The sequence below is a fragment of the Nannobrachium achirus genome, assembly GCF_963921795.1.
Source record: "Nannobrachium achirus genome assembly, chromosome: 15".
Lineage (NCBI taxonomy): Eukaryota > Metazoa > Chordata > Actinopteri > Myctophiformes > Myctophidae > Nannobrachium > Nannobrachium achirus.
In genome coordinates, this window is record NC_137822.1 from 18,293,931 (window position 1) to 18,312,356 (window position 18,426).

Genomic DNA, 18,426 nt, shown 5'->3' on the forward strand with positions numbered 1-18,426 from the left:
TCTAAATGATGGCCGAGGATAAGACGGGACTTTGAAGATAAGCTGGGACTCGTCATTTAACTTGAGTCTTGTTTCTGTAATGGCGGAATGAGATAAGATAGGAGGACAGGTACATGTAGTTAAGATTGTCTTCTAAAAATAAACCCCCTGGTCAGTCAATGTGAAAGAATTCCTATTGCATCTAGCTCCTACTCTTCTGAGCTTAAATGTAACTTTGTGGGGGCTGACTGGCAAACTACAACTCTCTCCTATCCGCTGTAAATGTTGTGTAAATGTAGTGGTTCCTCTTGTTACTGTTAAAGGTCAGACTGAAGCCCGATTTATACGTTGTCGCGAAACGGCGTTGTGCGCCCAATATAGCCGAACTACAAGCTCACAACGCATCCCAACGCGTTGTGATCTAGCAGGTGTTTATTTTCAGCGCACGGCACCATCGTACGACATAGCATGAGATCAGGCATGAGGTTAACATCTCCAGTGTACATGTGGTGTTGGGAAGGTATCATTCACTCAGCTCTTTCACTGAACCCCCCTACAAATAGCTCTGTGAACACAATAAACATTTTTCACTTGCAAATGTTTATTTTTATTTATTTTGTATTTTTTATTCAAATCTGTATTAAATATGTATTCTAATGCTTCACACATGGAGGACAGCTACACATAGCTTTGTTCTGTTCACTCGACAATACAATAATCTGAGGTGACTCTGACGAAAACACAGTAGCAGATTTACGAGCTCACAACATGTCGCACCGGGTGACCTTTCTCGTTGTTGGCAGATATTTTGACATGCCATAGATTGGTAAACACAGTTAAAGCCAAGGATAGTTTGGGGACTGTTTCATTTAGGCAGTTCGGTGTGTGAGCATTTTTTAAAGGTTCTAAGATCTGTATAAATAAATACGGGGATACTATGATAAAAATGCAAGACAGGCTCAGATGCAGTGTTCCATTTTATTCTGAACGCTTACGCGGTTCGGCGCTAGGCCTTCTTCAGAGCAAGTTTATCCTGGTGTGCTGCTTTTTTCCACTTTTGTGGATAATTCAGTTCAGTTGTACCTAGAGCTAAGCACCCACTGCCCAAATTAGTGGCAGCAATCAGAGGAAGCGCACCTGTTCTCTTCTCTCCTTAACTATTACTTACTCTTTTCAAATCTTTTTTATTAAAGCACAGTATCACATTGAGGCAGGTACATACATAAACAGTGATGACACCTCAAGTCCCATTCCCATCACAATAATCATTGGTACAAAATAGTACAAGATCTGAGGCCATCACGGTACAATACATATAAGTTCAGTATAAAAATAAGAAAAACCCTGCCAATAAAGGATAATAAAAGAAAACATTTTCTCCCTTTCATATTCCCAATTTAGAGTTAAGCCAATTCCCCCATTCCCATGCTCTACGCTAGACCCATCCCTGCTAATCCCCACAGTAGTCATTGGGAGGGTGAAGACAACAACGGGTCTCCTCCGATACCCGATCCGTCATGCCACCATCTTCTTTTCACCTGACATTGAGGAGCATCACCGGGGGGGGGGGGGGGCGTAACGCATGCGGAGGTACACGCTATCCTCCCCAGTTCCACCCCTCTCTGAACAGGCGCCCTGACCACTGTGGAAACCAACTATTACTTACTATATAATCAATATACTCTATACTGTACATTTAATTTACCAGTTTTTGAATGCTGGACATTTACAATGTGCTGCTTTTTCAGCTGTTATGGAAGAACGTTCTCATTTTAAGTGATTTCCATAACCATATTATGTTTCAAACGCAACTAATATGATAGTATACTTATGGACTTGTATGTAAATATCTGAAGTTGTCCCTTACTGTATTTGTTGCCCTGCCTTTATTGTCCACAGGTAATGCCTAAATGAAATAGACGCAGAGTTAATGGTATTGCCTTTAACTGCGTTTAACCATCTACAACACATCCAAATGCTGTGGAAAAAGGTAAATTGCTTTGTAAAAACAAAATGACTGCTCAGGGCCAACATCCTGTTTTCAAGTCTGCGTCTAGGGCTGAGAATATGAACAGTGCTTAAATGTTACATTTTTATGGATTTGGATTTGCACAGATTGTGAAAATCTAAAAAAATATATACATCAAAAGAATATATAAAAAAAGTAAGAGTACAGACACAAATCGGTTATTAGTAGCTATCACAGTTTCAACAATTACAAACATTAATGATCATGTTACTAGAGGATTCTCCCTACTCTTCAACTTAAACCCTATTCAAAGTTCAAACCTTTTAAAAAATGGTGATTTACAAGCTCATGACACCTGGTTGTCTGGTACAGCAACGCATTGTTACTTGCTTGTAGATCTGCAGCAGTTTCTGAAAAGTTTAGAGAAATTGTACCTACAGTATAATGCAGTGAAAACAGCAGATCTACAAGCACATGCGAGGCGTTGTGTGCTTGTAGATCGGCTGTTTTCACTAGTTTTGTGCGACAGTCTTGTATGATGAAACAGGGCTTTGCTTTATGAAAAGACGTACACATTTGAAACTTGGAGATACGAGGTTTCTCCCCGACAATGACAATATTTTAGTGATTATGTTCCGAGGAACACGTTGACATAATAGCCATTTTGGTTAGAACTGACTGAAAATAACTTTTTACTTCAAGTTTAAAATGATACTAAGTAAATATTTTTTCAAGTGTCCAAATAAATTCCAAATATTATCAAATTATCTCGTGGCACCCCAGGGTGCCCCGTCACCCACTTTGAAAACCCCTGGTATAATGACATGCCCAACATTGGGAAAGCAGGGTTGAACATGATTAGCAGGTCAATGGTAAACCAGACAAACAAACAGAGGATTTTAGTTTACCAAAATGTTTTCCAGCAGCTGCTCAGTTTGACTCATCAGCACCAGCAGGAAGTGGGTGGTTGCCGTGGAGACCATGTTTCAAAACGTGAATTTAAACCCCAGAAAAGAAATGAGTCAGACTATCTGTGTACATTATGTGTATTTACGTACATGCCACTCACCATGACCGTCAGGTCAAGGTTATTATAGTTAACTATTTAAAAATATAATATATTTTAAACAAAATGTATTAGGATTTTCCACAAAGAAAAAACAGCTAACTGAAAGTGAAACTGTACAAAAAAATAATAATTAAATCATAGAGAAATAGAGATTGTTCTTAGTCTTTGTCAATATTTCATACGTAAGCCAGATTTAAGAGCTGTCAAAAATGTTCACACCCCTGACAAGGCCATAGGCTATTCATAAAAGCCTTAAAAAACAACAACAAAAAATATCTAAATTGAAAATCAAAACAAAAACGAATGAAGAATGCTAAACTATAATACCCTTGGGTCCGATTATCAAGGGCCTATAGCCACTACCGACACCATCACATCTAGGTTAAAGTACCTATAGTTATCATTGTGAAGTACTTTCCGGTGTATGTAACTTCCTGCTATGCATTTAACGTAATACTTTGCTATATCCGCCATATCGCTGACTGGCAGACCGTTGAGTAACTTTTAAAGAACTGAGTATACTTCCTGTTCACGTACAATCCGCTCATCAGGGCAGGCATGTGCAATATTGCAGCATATCTCTTCAACACTGTACACTGTACTGCATCTGAGGTAAGACAAGTGAGTCCATTGAAATATACCGATAGGCATAATTACATTTTAAATAAGCCAAATGATATAGCAAAGACTTGTTATTTCTGAAAGAGAAGTAACCTATAGTATTTGCTGGAAAATAACTGGGCAGTCTAGATTCCTTCTCGTGATCGTGACATACTGTTTTAAGATAGTTTCTTGAAAAACAACCTAAATGTTAGGGCTTTGTATCTTTTCAGCTCTGACTACCCTTTGGATAATGTTGAAAGCAGTCAACATTTCCTGTTTCTGATATCAGGTACCGTAGATACTGCTTCAAAATGCACAAAGGATCTAGAATCACTGTCATGAGCTGAAACCAACTTTACATCTTCATGCGCCACCACCATTTTCTCCATCACAAAGGTAATGTTTGTCTCTGAAAAATTAAAGTTGTTTATATATTGATCCTTTTGATTAAAAATAAATACATTTAGATAAAAAATGTTATGCTCTAATTATTCATTTTACATGTGAAATACAGTTTAACTGCCTTAAACCTGCTTTTACTATTTTGATCTTGTGTGGGCTTCATTATAGGCAGTCAATCTATTATGAAGAAATTGCATATTGCTTGTGTTCATCATGGTACATGTTCTGTCCAAGAGGTTTGTTTTACACTTGTTTTAAGGATTAGTTTAATAATGGTTAATATCTCCTAGTGCAAAAGGATGGTGAAAGATGATTTCATTATTTCCTCATGAAGACTATTTCTTAATAAGATGTTGGTGACATGCAGGGTTGGATTAGTAAAGTTTTTTTTAACCACTTAAACCTTATGTAATTTGCCATATGACAAATAGCGTAAATTGCAGCTCCACAAGTTCACAACGCCTGGAAAATGTGCAAAAAATGGGGACGCCAGGGGTGTGCGTAATTAATGTACGTAGTTAAATTGTGATATTATCAAACATAAATATCATTATCAAAAATAAAGTATGGTAAATGTAGACATGGTGAAGGCAAATGGCCACTAGAGATTGATTTTGCCTGATGTTTCTTCCAGGTAATTGAGTGGGAGTTTCGTTGTCACCATTGCAAGTACATTGCTGGTTCTCTGCACAAAATAAAATGTCTTGGTACAACTTGTTGTGATTTGGCATTACAATAGAGCTTTATTTAATTGAAAAATGAATGACCCGAGGGCATACAGTATACTGTAGTTCCACCAAGTGAACCCTGGACATGTAACTACAGACTTTAATCAATGCTTTCCCCCATATACAGGTGATTATACCCATATAATAGGAATCAGGAACATTGATTATATTTATAGGCATTCATTTGAAAGACACGAGAATCACACATGTGCCTATCTTGCTAGCGCCAGTAAATGTGGATTTGTATTTTCTCATTTCAGATCTCTCTCTGAACCATGGTGTTGGCTAACATTAGGAAGGATCCAGCACTGCTCTTGGTTGTATTTCTTTTGGCCTCTGTGCAGTCTCAATATGTTACCACCCCAGGGGTCAACATAAGTAGTACCACTGCTAAACCTCTGGACCACAGTGAGACAGCCGTCCATCTGACCCCATCTGGAGCTCATAAAACAAACCATCAGACCTCGTCTGGATACTTGAAAGCCCTGTTCACTCAAAACAATGCGGGTATTCTTACAAAACCAGCAACACCAAAGGGCAATGTCGTGTCACCGTCAGCTGAAAATGAAGAGCCAAGCAACACCAAAACCGCAGTGACTGCTGGAATGGTGTCCTCTCATCACACTCCTTTGAAAGATTCAGTAACCATGAAACCCACAGTTCAGCCATCAAGTCCAGAACCACTCATTACAACGCCTGGCCCGTCTGCGACGACCTCTGCATCGAAGCTTACTTCCCCGCACCCTAGCTCAACCTCAGAGTCCTCCTTTACACCTACAGCCTTCACCACCACTTCCAGCAACGCTCCGTCCCCCATACAGGAAGTCGAACATAGTAACGCACATACTATGACATCTGGGTCACCAACTACAGCTACTACTAACTCAACGTTAGGATCAACAGCTTCCTTGGACCCCAAAACCACTTCATGGCCTATCAAAATAACAAAAGTTCACTCTGCTTTGTCCACCAAAGCAGAGTCCTCCTCTACATCTCGCTCCCAGTCTTCTTCTATGAAGATGTCACATTCATCAACCACATCCCCTGTCACAATGACGTCCTCCACCAGTGCCGCTGAAGCAACATCAACTTTGTCTCCCTCTCCTACCTCCAGCAATTCCTCTGGGAGAGTCTTCCCCAAAACAGAGTTCTCTTCTACATCTCACCACCAGCCTTCTATGAAGACAAAAACCTCCACCACCACTGAAACAACATTGCCCTTTTCTGCGACATCTAACTCCACCAATTCCTCTGCGCCAGTATTCCCTCTGATACCCAGGGTGACCACCACATCCCTCCCAACAGCTAGGACATCACCCCCCACAGAGAAACCAACAGAAAAAGCGCTCAAGCCCTGCTCTACAGAGAAACCAACTGAAAAGGTGACCTGCCCTACAAACCATCGTAGTGGTGAAGTTAACCATTGCCTTATTGCCATTGCAGCACTGGCATTGATAGCCACTATCTTTATGGTTTCTACTATTATCCTCTGCACCAAGCTGTCAGCCAGGAAGCATCGTGACCGTTACCTCACCAGGGAGTCTCAGCAAGGGACTGAGCTTGTGTGTATCTCTGCCTTGCTGCCTGAAAAGAACTGTCCATACGGGAGACACACTAATCCAAGGAGCAATGGAGCCCTGTTGCACAGCACAGAGGATGACAGTGATGAGGATATGGGTGATAACCTCACCCTGAACAGTTTCCTTCCAGAAAACGACCGTTCTGTTTAGATTTAGTTGGAAGCAACCCCTGAGATCATGGGTTGCTGAGATACAGCGCCACACTGAGATCAGATCTCAGTGTATGTCTTTATGCTGCATTTCCACATAGCAGCCAGCACCGCACCACCTGATTGTGCTGTTGCTTCTATATACTGTACAAGGAACGGGCCAACGTGTGCTCAGTGGGTCCGAAAGGGATCGAAAGGGGGAGCAATTTTGGCCCTATTCTCTTGAGAGATCTGAGGCAAACGGGGCCAAACCAGGGATCATGATGTTTTGGTTGACTATGACTTCAGAACATTGTGTGGTAATATAGTTTGCTGCGATACCCAAGCCAAGATACTCATGCGCTGAGTTTGCGGTACCCATGATCGACTCCAGATCTAATCAATGACTCAAAACCTTTTACCCCAAATAGCATTTACATTTGCATTATTTAGTATTGAACTTATAAAGTAAAAAAGAAAATCTGTATGGAGAAAAACTGTATCTGTAAACTTGTTTGTTTATACTGTATGTTATTATTGTTCAGATGTCTGAATTGGGCAGTTCATCTGACCTCTGTGAATATGAAATTGTTTCAGGTCTTTGAAACACTTCCTCTTCTGTTTGATGTTGTTTGTTTGGCTACCCTACACACCCAACTGCTAGGAAGGAAGAGACAAACCACAAAGACAGAACCAAGCATATGTTACATTTCCGTGCTCGTTTACCATTAAAGGTACTCAGCATTTGATGTAGGTGGGACAGCAAATGTATTGTCCAGAGTGTTAATTTAACTCTTGCGGGTATGTTTTTACACATTCAGAATTAAATAACCACTCTGGATACTGTGTAGAGAATGGATTAGAGTGAATTTAAAACAAGAACAAAGATGAAAGAAATATTTGGAACACAGCCTGTATTTAGCCCTGGTGGTATTTCACTTAACAGGAGACAGGAAGGCCATGTTTTCATTAGGTTTTGTATATCTTCATCGACAGGTTTCATTATGGAGACAACTTCTATGATGCTCATTGCGTAATGGTATGCATTAATGCATGCAATTGTTTATTTTTGAACTGTACGTGTGTGTGTGTGTGTGTGTGTGTGTGTGTGTGTGTGTGTGTGTGTGTGTGTGTGTGTGTGTGTGTGTGTCCTCTTTTGTATAGCTTCCCTATAATATTCAGTGAAATGCAATTCAGTTCAATGCACACCATACCATTATGAAATATGTTCGTAATTCAAGTAGCTTTATACTGTGATGAACAATTGCAAGTTTTTACATTTAGATTATTTTGTAAAGGGAGGGTCTGTGTGCCCCTATATTGTGTATATATTTGTGTAAAAGGTCAAAAAATAAATAAATGGATAACACGAACACTGTTGCAGAGACCACAACTCATGACCCTGCCTGGGAACACAGATGTCTGGCTTCATGAAAGGCCTTTATTTATCCTTTGGCTCAAATTGATATTCACTTCCTTTCATTTGAAAAAGGAAACAAGGGATCTGGAGCCCAGGTTTGAGGAAGAACACATGCCTCTTGCCTCTAGTTTCAGCTTTGTCTCATTAACATCATTGAATACAACTTCAAAAGACTTAAACATAAAAAGATTTAGCCTGATATATACTTTGTTGTGGGCCGGTATCCCGCACAGAAAATAGCAGACCTAGAAGCTCACAACGTGTCGCAGCGTTATGAGCTTGTAGATTAGCTAGGTTTGATACGCAAAATCATCTGTGTCTTTGGGTTCTCATATATCAATAGCCATATCTTTCAATGTTTCAGTTGTTTAAAGGTCTGAATCTGATCAGCTATGTTGTTTACTTCACTCAGTCCTTTCCTGTCTAACTATAAAATCACAAGTGAACTATTAAGGAAATGGTTGGTTTGTCATGTGCATTGAAAACCCTACTGGCCTTGTGCATTCTTGTGTATCGTATTAACTTGTGGAAAATGTGATTTTCAAAGGAGAGCAGATTGAACCGAATCAAATTAATATCAACCAGAACTTTGGAGACAAATAGAGATGGAGAATGCATGACCTCATCACATGGTCCTCTTCTTGACCATATAAAGTTAGACTTGTCTTGATTGATTGCAAACATTGCACACTTGCCAGATATACAAGCTTGAAATGCATTAGGCTATCTCTGAGTCTGCATACACAGACACACACATGCGCTCATAATAAACATACACACTCATTTTGACTTCCTTGCACATATTCACTCTCCCCAGTCCCCAAAGTGGTCACACATTGCTCATGTTTAATTCGATGCCTCTTTGCAGAACACCCTCCACATTGTTTGAAAGAACACCTTCAGCATGTGCCCTTCTCAGTTCCACCTTTTCTGGGCTGGTATGGGGGCTTATGTCTGCACAGGAAACATTAACTCTTTCCTGTGAGGGCTGGTCACTCTTAAGAGCTGTCCAACTATTTTTACCACCGCAGGTCGGCTGTAAGTCATCCGTGTCAGAGACAAAGTAAGAGGTACAAAGTATGGACCATATTCAGAGGAACCATATGACCATCCCTCATAGCCAGTGTCATTTTGGATTTGGTTGTGTAGAAGTAGGTTACTGAAGATAGGGGATGAAAGAGGAGATGTTGAAATGTCTTCATCCATTTGCATCTGTGTAAAACAAAAACACAGTGTACTATTGTACAACGTACAAGGATGCTCCTGAAGGATTTGTACAAAGAAATGGGGGAGTGTGCATTATAGTAGCATAATGCTTTTCCAAAGGTATAAAATACATGTCTGTCTTATACCCAAAACTGAGCCAATCATTATTTAATTCTACTATCTGTGTATTGTTTCTGGCATTGCACACCCAATGCTGAATGCCAGGACAGGAGAGCCGGAGAGTCCCCTGCCCCCACTGCGCCTCATAAACTACTACCTAACAAGAACAATCTGTGTGTAGGCCAGAGCACAGCCACTCACTGTGGAACTGCAAGACATAGGGGGAGGAGAACATTGGAGAGGGAAGGAGGGATTTGTCTTCATGGCTAACAACTTCTTTTTGCACCACCATCCAGAGAAAGCCCCAGCCTGAAATCTGAAACTGTACAAGTTACACGGTACAGCAGGCAAACGTCTTTTCTTCCTTCTCCCCCAGTCCACTTTCCTAGGCCATTTTCAACTTACCAATCACAGTTCCAGAGAAGACGCCTTTGTGTGTGGTGATATGTGAGTATATATGTTTGATATTTCAAACTGACTTTTCATTGGAATGTTGCTTTGTATTGTTTAGATTTCTTTCTTTTTTTTTCGCTGAAGCTTTACAGCAAAGTAACAACACATGAGCACTATGCGGGATGATGTGACAGCATCACAATGCTTTCAGAAATGTATTCAGTTAAGGGCATAATACAATTAGATCTAATAATTCAATTTCAGACTTTAAACTGGACCCAAGACATACGTTAAGTCATAGCTCTGGATTACATTTTTCATAGTTGACCATTTATTTCCACACAGGAAGCTATATTGTCATAACAATATATTACTTTAGTCTGTGAGGACAGAACATGAATCAAGTCCAAAACTCAGAATAGCAGAAATCACCAGACAATGAATGTGGCAGCATGAATAAATGTTAAATCATTCAGTCATGACTGTGGTCCAATTGCATACTGTATGTAACCGCAATTAAAGTGTCTTATTTATTTGTGTACGTCCGTTTGCACATGCAAGTGTAATTCAACGCAATGTATGTGCAGATGTCTACATATACAGTATAGTATGTTTGTGATGTCTTGACAGACACATTATACATAATCCAGTGCTGCTGATCTCCTGATGAGTGCTGAGCAGACCTTCCTGTGAGCCAGCTTGCACACAGATGGAATGGAAAGAAATATGAAGGCGTTGTGGTTATATTAGACAGTCCAAGTAAAGTCCTCCTCCTAATGTCCAGGCCTATTATGGTATATCAAGATGAAAGCGCTGCGAAACTCTACATTGCTACAATATTTTAAGCAACACAGCCTCACTGCAAATATTGGGGGATCCTGCAACAGCATATTGTGTAAATCTGAATTTAATTAAAAACACTGGACTTTTCATTTAGAGAAGCTGTTTGAATTCATGTTTTGGAGAGGCTTTACATATAACCTGTTGTTTTTAAGCAGTTGTTCAGAGAATACTTTGACTTATTTTTCAGAAATCAAATGTATTTTTATTAAGTATTAATAATTTTCAAAGTGAAACATATTTAACACATGTACATTCAGCAAAGATGACACCTTTCCATGTATTTTCAGATCCTACATGGAATGATGTCCCTCATCACGCATAACTTGGTTGGTCTGTTTGTGGCTCTATGGTCCAGCAGCACTTTGGCCACAACCCTCCCTTTCCACATTGCAGATGAGGGAAGTGCAGATACAGAGGAGCCAAGTTACTTGGTCCCCACTTCTTCACTACTGGCTACCACTAGCCCAGCCACGGAATACCAAACTACATTTCCTACCCCCACTCTAACGAATACCATCCTCCTGTATCAAGTTGCTGACTTCCTGCAGTCCAACTTACTCATTATTCTTGTTGGCATCACTCTACTTGTTGTTATTCTGCTCATTATCTGTGGCGCAGTCTTCATGAGCCGCAGACAAAAGGTCAATGCCTACTACCCTTCGTCATTCCCCCCAAAAATGTATGTGGACCAGAGGGACAAGACTGGAGGTACCAAGCCATTTAATGAAGTTCCAGAAAAGACATCTATTGGTCAGGAAAGTGGGCCAATGGACTCTCGCAAGCAGTTACAGGCAGATATTATGAGGATAGCTAAAAACCTTCGAACGCCAAACAAAACTCCTGTTGATGACAGAGAGCCAATGGACTCCAGTCAGAAAGCAGCAGACCAAAGTCCTGAAGACAGTGAAAGAGATAACAGCCTTCTGGACAGCCATACACCTGAGAAACAGGTGCAATGTCAGCTGTCAGACTGGAAAGTGGCTGGAACAACCATCAGCCCAGAGATGCCTCTGATCCCTCAAGAAGAGGCATGCCTAGAGAAGGATGTCTCAGATGAGTCTGCATCTGTTGCTTCACAGGTTCACCAGGACCAACGGCCCACATCAATTCACAAAGACTCTCCTCCTGCGATTCAGTTGATCACAGGAGAAAAAACTGCTTTCTAGACCATTAGGAAACAAGGATACTTCAAATTTCAGTTCCATTTGGAATCCGCAAGCAGACATTTTGTAGGTAAACATGACAGCTCTGTAAATATTTTCTGTGGGATGTTTTGACAAAACAGTGCTACATACAAACAGGATCTTGTAGACTTTGTAATCATTTTTGTTTCATTGTCATGGATCAAAGAATTATACCCGTTGGAGGAAGACCAGGTGAGACGGAAAGATTTTGTAAAGATCTGATTTGTTGGCACAATGAATATTTATTCTAATTCTTGTACAGGGTGGTAATGGGTTTGTTGAGAATGGGAATGTTTGTTATACTACCTAAACATCCTCACTGACAGACAACAGCTGGAGATCAGTTTGAAGAAGTCATTAAATATTGTAGCCTATACTATATCCTGTTAATCATAGATATTTTAGTTTGAAAAACAATTGAGGGGTGTGTAAAACAGGATTCATCTAGTGTTCAATTACTGTCAGTAAAACATACTTAAGCAGTTAAGATGACCTTTTACTGGACATGTTCAATATAAACTAGGGCTGGGCAATAAATTGATTTATCAATAATGTAATGTGAGACTATATTGTCTGGGATTTTGGATATAATTCTGTGATATGACGTAGTGTTGTATTTTCCTGGTTTTAACCGCTTTAAGCCCTATTTTATAGGCCTACTTTCAAAAGGGTTTTGAGCTTGTAGATCCGTTTTTGCTATTTATGAAAATGTAAAAAGAAAAAAATATTGCCCAGCCATAATATACTGTTCAAGAAAATAATCCAATAAAAAAGAGCACACCAGTATATTAACTGCTGACCCAAGCATTCAACACAAACAACAAAAAATGTGTTAGACTCTCCAGCTCCATGCTTTTATTTTTGTAATGTATTGGCTGTCCAGCCTTCTTTAACAGCAGAGGAAAAGTAACTATATTTTTGTATTGTTATAGGTTCCCAAAGAGGCATTTCTATAAACCAACAATTGGTCCCTTAAAGGTCTTTTAACCAATTCTGCCATAGTGCATTTCAAAAAACAGTGCTTAGGGTGTGTGGATATGACACTGAGTCAGCCTTAATTCAATCAATATTTACCACTACTGCGTCAGACATTCTGAAAACATAAACAAGTTGCAACATATGCTTGCTCTCACCCTTTGAAGTAAGGCATGACTTTGTACCAATCACCCGGCCATTGTGCGTTTATGTGAGAGGCTAAGAAAGGGTTAGAACCAGGGTGCCAAAGGGATTTAATGAAATACCGTGCTGTCTAAATGTGGTTCAAGGTGTATGTCTGCTGTGCTAAACGCGTGCATGAATAATATAGAAAGCTACATTAGAGATCCAGGGTTACTTCTGTTTCTCTCTTTGCCAGTAGAATACATGATGCAGGGCTACTGATGGTGTCCATTTTAGTTGCTGGCTGTGACTGCCCCCTGCTGGTCTTCCTGCTGTTTCAGCCGATAATCAGCCAGGGCAGCCTTAATAGCATCTTCTGCCAGCACTGGAAAGGAGAAAATAGAAACTTGAATGAGGAAATGGAACAGAATACAGCCACTATAGAGCTATATAACATACTATATAAACATTGAAAACGTTTTGGGAATCAAATAAGCACTTTCACACAGACTTACTAGAGCAGTGAAGCTTGACTGGTGGAAGACTGAGCTCTTTGGCAATATCGGTGTTCCTTATTGTCAAGGCTTCGTCCACCTGAACAAAAGAGGTTCCATGAACTACACTATCAATTCCATTCACTTGTACTGTGTGTGTGTGTGTGTGTGTGTGTGTGTGTGTGTGTGTGTGTGTGTGTGTGTGTGTGTGTGTGTGTGTGTGTGTGTGTGTGTGTGTGTGCGTACTCACAGATTTGCCTTTCACCCATTCTGTCGCCAGGGAGCTTGAGGCAATGGCAGAGCCACAGCCGAATGTCTTAAATTTGGCATTCACAATCTTCCCTTCATCATTCACCTCTATCTGTTGAATAAATAAAGTCTTCTTTTACTCTAGATAAAGTTATCGTAATGTACTGTACATGTATGAAATACCTTTTACAGTGTTAGAAAAGAATAGTGACAATTCCTTTTTGATGACTAAACAGATTGCTAAAATAACTTCTTGCATCGCATTTTTTCACAAATAGCCTGAATCAACAAGGTAAAATGCCTAAATTACCAAATGTTAGCGCCAGAATATACTAATGAATATACATGCCACCTATAAAAGGGCCATGTTGTCTGTGCCAGGATTATTGGGTAATGTTTTTAAAAGCTTATGTGACCTCATACACTGTATTACATACAGCAATCAAGAACATCCAGGTGTATGTAGAGGCAATATTAAAAATAAATATTAGAGGAGAAACCCTGAATGTGATATGTATCAGATAAATAATAAAATAAATACCTGAAGTTTCATCACATCACCACAAGCTGGAGCCCCCACCAAGCCTGTACCAACATTCCTGGAGTTCTTGTCCAATGTTCCAACATTCCTTGGGTTCTCATAATGATCCACCACCTTGTGTAAAGGGAAGACATAAATGGCAAATGGTGCATTTATATAGCCCATAGATTGTGCATTACATTCACCCATTCATACATCGATGGCGGAGGAAAACATGCAAGGCACATCAACCTGCACATCTGGAGCAATTATTGGTTCAGGGGCGTCTTGCTCAAGAACACTTCGAGATTACCTCTGGGGGAGCCCGGGATCGAACTGGGAACCTCAAGGTTGCGTTCCAGACGCTCTGCCGGCCACTCTACCCCTGAGCCGCTGCCGCCCCTTTCTAATAACCAGTTATAACCCTATTTTGGCAAATGTTCTAAATGACCAGATGGACAAGCTAACAACTGTGACACATTGTGAGCTTGTAGATCGGCTATATGCGAATCATCACACGACAAAGTATAATGTTAAGGGGATTATAATAACTACCCTTTGTGTAGCCTCTTCTTGGCTATATCATCCAGTGATGACAAATTACAGGATGCTGCTGTTGCAGTTGTGAAACTAGCATTGTTTAAGGGGAAACTGAAACAAACTATTAGACATGCCTCCATTGTCTGCTATAGTTAATTTGTCCTCAGTCTGAACCTATCCACTCCCCCATTTTCTGCAGAGTCATTCTGAAAACAGCGCTGAAGATATTTAAGGTTATGACACAAACATATTGGCCACATCTTTCTGCACTGTTAGATGCACATATACACTAGTTGTCAGCCGAGTGTGTATGAAAATAAGCATATTAACCCAAATTTCGTCATAAAAAAGGGGGTTTTGCTCCAAAGTTACTTAATTAAACCTCATTACTAGGTTGAACAAATGAGAATACATGCTGTCTCAATTTAAATACAGTACATGAATCAACTTGATGGGAATATTAAACTACTTTCACCAAGTAGCTTTCATTTAGATTTAGAAAGAGATTAGCAATCTAATTCTAAATCCGTGGGTAATATAAGATGACCTACAGTACATGTTGCATCATCTGGTCACCCAATGTTTGGATTCATTCATTATCCCTATAGGCAGGCATATGTAGGCCTATTCATTCAGTTGAATCCTATGATGGGTAATTAAGAGGTGTCTCAGTATACTGCAACATTACGATTAAACTATGGATTATTGATTATCAAAGTATGCACAGTAGTCTATTAGACGCAAAGGAGTTCCTAACATGTAATAGAGACTTCAGGTTAAGTACTGCAAGATGTTCAAACATACCGGTATCTAGGTTCTCTGTCAGAATAATGTAATGTTACATCATGTACCAGCAGTTTCCATTCCAAATATATGGTGAGATTCCCTGACTTTGCCATGTGACTCGAAACACAGGAGCCAGGATAAACCTAATATCCCAAATGTTTTGTATCTACATACAAAACGAACACACGTTTTGTGAAACAAAAACAGCATTTCTTATAAAGGCCTACATCATATGCATAAAAAGATCTACATGTTATATTTTATAGGGCATTAATAATTAACCATGAATTTCCCCAACTGTAAGAACTGAAAACAGCTAAATTATTAGTTAGTTATATACGTTAGTTGAGCTATAAGTACTAACATTATGCTAAATATCAGTTCAACATATAGGCTAATCTAATATGACATTGAAATACATTGCTTATAGCCTACTACACAACATGTTGCATCATTTGGCCTTGCAATGACCTAAAGTCATGGTTCTTTTAACTGAATCGTGTTGATAAGCCATCAAACATGGTGAAGATTGTTCAAAACAAAACTGTGTCACTATACCATAGATAATCTAGTGACACAGTTTAGAACATCTATGATAAGATTAGCACCAATTGTAGCCTGTAGCTGTTTTGTGGCTGCCTGTTTAACACAAACAAGAGATGAACTAGCGTTTCATGAGACTGGAATAAATGGACAAATGGAACTATCTGTCTTACTAAACAACTCCATATTTCCACCAGTTAGCCTATAGGTTTAAATGACCTGTCAAAACACATTGACAGTTAGACGTGACGTAACAAGAGGGTTGTCTTCACAATGTGCGACAACAAAAACAAATAATGTCATAATAAAGTTAATTTACCTTCTGATGATAACAGCACTGGGCAATATATTCCGGAACAGAAACTCTACTCCTGAGAAAAGCGAGAGGACTGATGCACTTCTTGGCGAGTACCCCCGCCATGTTTATCAAAATATGATGTGACGCACTATCCTCGCTGACTGTCTGCGGCTCTGCGCTCTATGGAGACAACCAGAGGCTGTTTGGCTTTTACGCAACGTCCCCGTTGATTGGCTAGTAGGTTCAGGGGCGCCAGTGGGGGCGATTTTAAAGGAGTAGTTATACTAGTTTAGTGCAGTACGTGGTTCTCAGAATTCGTTCTCATGTCAAGGACGAAAGACCCCCAATTGATAACAGCTTGTGCCAGGGACCCCCGTCCCTCATGCCAAATATGTGTTGTCCAACGTTTCAAAAATATTCTTTTTTAGACATGCTATTAAGCTATTTTGGGCAGGTCTACAAGGGAGGTCATAACAAGTTGCATCATCATGATAGATCAGCTATTTTCAAATGGCCTGTGCGGATATAATACCATATAATACCTATAAACTGATTTTATTGCTATATAACAACACATTTTGCCAGGTATTACCTGGAACCCCTTCAAGGACTCCTGGGGTTCCCTGGACTCAACTTTGGGTATCACTGTTAAGCTGTTAAAGTTAAAGTTTCAATCAATCAATATTTTGAGCCCCCCAAATGTCCCTGATCTAGTACAATATAGGCTACTATATACTGTTACTGTATTTGATGGGTATTTTCTATTATCCCATGTAAATAAGACAAGGATAAATCCAGTTTCCCCAAAAATGATTAAAGATTACTCCCACACAAGAAAGGAGACCACACCAGTGTAATAAGTCTATTTTCTCTTTGTTGTATTAAATCAATGAGCATACAAAATAGATGTCCAGGTACAATAAACATGTTTCTCGTTTCTCTCTAAATCTGAATCTGCATACAATGCAACATCATTTCACAAATACTTCAGTGTAGACATGCAGGGAAATAGACTAATATAGTCAAGCATTCATTTGACTGTGAAACATAACAATGAACATGAGATGGTGGCTGAGTCTGTGCTCAGAAGCTCGAAGGACAAGACATGTTTGGTCTTTCCTTCATCAATGTCCTTGTCAGTATGGCATACCGTATCTTTGACATCACCTTTGCACAGACCTGCAGTGGGGCACATCTCAGCACATCTATGAGTCATGTTGTTCCAAAACAGAATGTCCTTGACATTTAACACTGAAGGTGGTGTTTTAAATATAATTGATATTAAAATGTAATCTATCCCATCAGTATTGTACTGTACTGTTACTGTAGTAGCCTATACTATTGAACCAGGGGGCAGAGACAAGTGAGGAATCACCTTTGCACTGTAATGCAGCCTGGTCTACAAAACATTTTCCACCTGCACGTGACAGTACACAAAGGACCATGAAACCCCCAAGTCCTAATAGAACCCAGCTAAACACCAATGGTTATGACAAATGTAGACCAATAAGTTTCTCTTCTTCAAGCCCATTCGATAGCAACAGGAAATGCCAGGTGAGAGTGAGATAGCTAGATGGTGAACGATATGCAGCAAAGGGCCTTGGGTGGGGTTCAAGTTCAACTCAGGCCAGCTGCAGGAAGGACTGAGCTTGACATAAAACAATTTCAATTAAAAGGAGCTTTATTGGCATGAGAAAACATACGTTTACATTGCCGAAGCATATAGAATAGTATAATAATATAGAAACAGTTGAAAAACTGGGGAACATTAAACAATCATTCAAAACTTCTCTATCCTAGGGGAAGAAATATTGCTTTCTGTTAGGTGGGGCTGCAGAACAATTTAACCCATACAGACACAAGTTGCGTTTCCATTTCTGATAATTTGCTTCCTATTTTCGAATAAGTTTATGGAAACGCAATGAGGAAGAGTGCAGAAGTGACAATAATAACAGTTGTTGTTGAAAAAGTGTTCAAATGAAAATGGGACAGGCATGTTGTTTAGTAGGCCTACTATAAATGCAGTCGATTTATGATAAATTGTGCAAGTTACCACCCTCCAGGAAAGGTACCACCCTCCAGGAAGCAGAAGTTACACAGAAGTAACACACATTTAGGGAGATTCATTTCTAAGAAAACAATAGGTAGTGGTAGCTGCCTTTCACATTGATACATTTTGTACCATAAGGTGAGTCTTCTCTGACTAATGAACATTTTATTGTAATTATGTATACATTATACTGAAACCTATATATTGTGAGGCTGTATGATCCT

At 39.7% G+C, this 18,426-nt stretch overlaps 2 protein-coding genes across 2 annotated transcripts; one reads left to right on the plus strand and one right to left on the minus strand.

Annotated features, from left to right (window-relative positions):
* Positions 1-10,742: 10,742 nt before the first annotated feature.
* On the plus strand, positions 10,743-11,606 carry tmem119b (transmembrane protein 119b; the record flags this gene model as incomplete). Its single annotated transcript, XM_080743451.1, has 1 exon — positions 10,743-11,606. One exon carries the CDS (start codon positions 10,743-10,745, stop codon positions 11,604-11,606), a length of 864 nt encoding a protein of 287 aa, XP_080599577.1.
* Positions 11,607-12,452: 846 nt separating this feature from the next.
* iscub (iron-sulfur cluster assembly enzyme b) lies at positions 12,453-16,318 on the minus strand. The gene is made up of 5 exons (XM_080742449.1): positions 16,174-16,318; positions 14,007-14,120; positions 13,467-13,577; positions 13,238-13,316; positions 12,453-13,107 (listed from the first exon to the last, which is right to left on the minus strand). The coding sequence occupies exons 1-5, from the start codon at positions 16,273-16,275 to the stop codon at positions 13,016-13,018; spliced, it is 498 nt and encodes a 165-aa protein (XP_080598575.1). The 5' UTR covers positions 16,276-16,318; the 3' UTR covers positions 12,453-13,015.
* Positions 16,319-18,426: the final 2,108 nt, after the last annotated feature.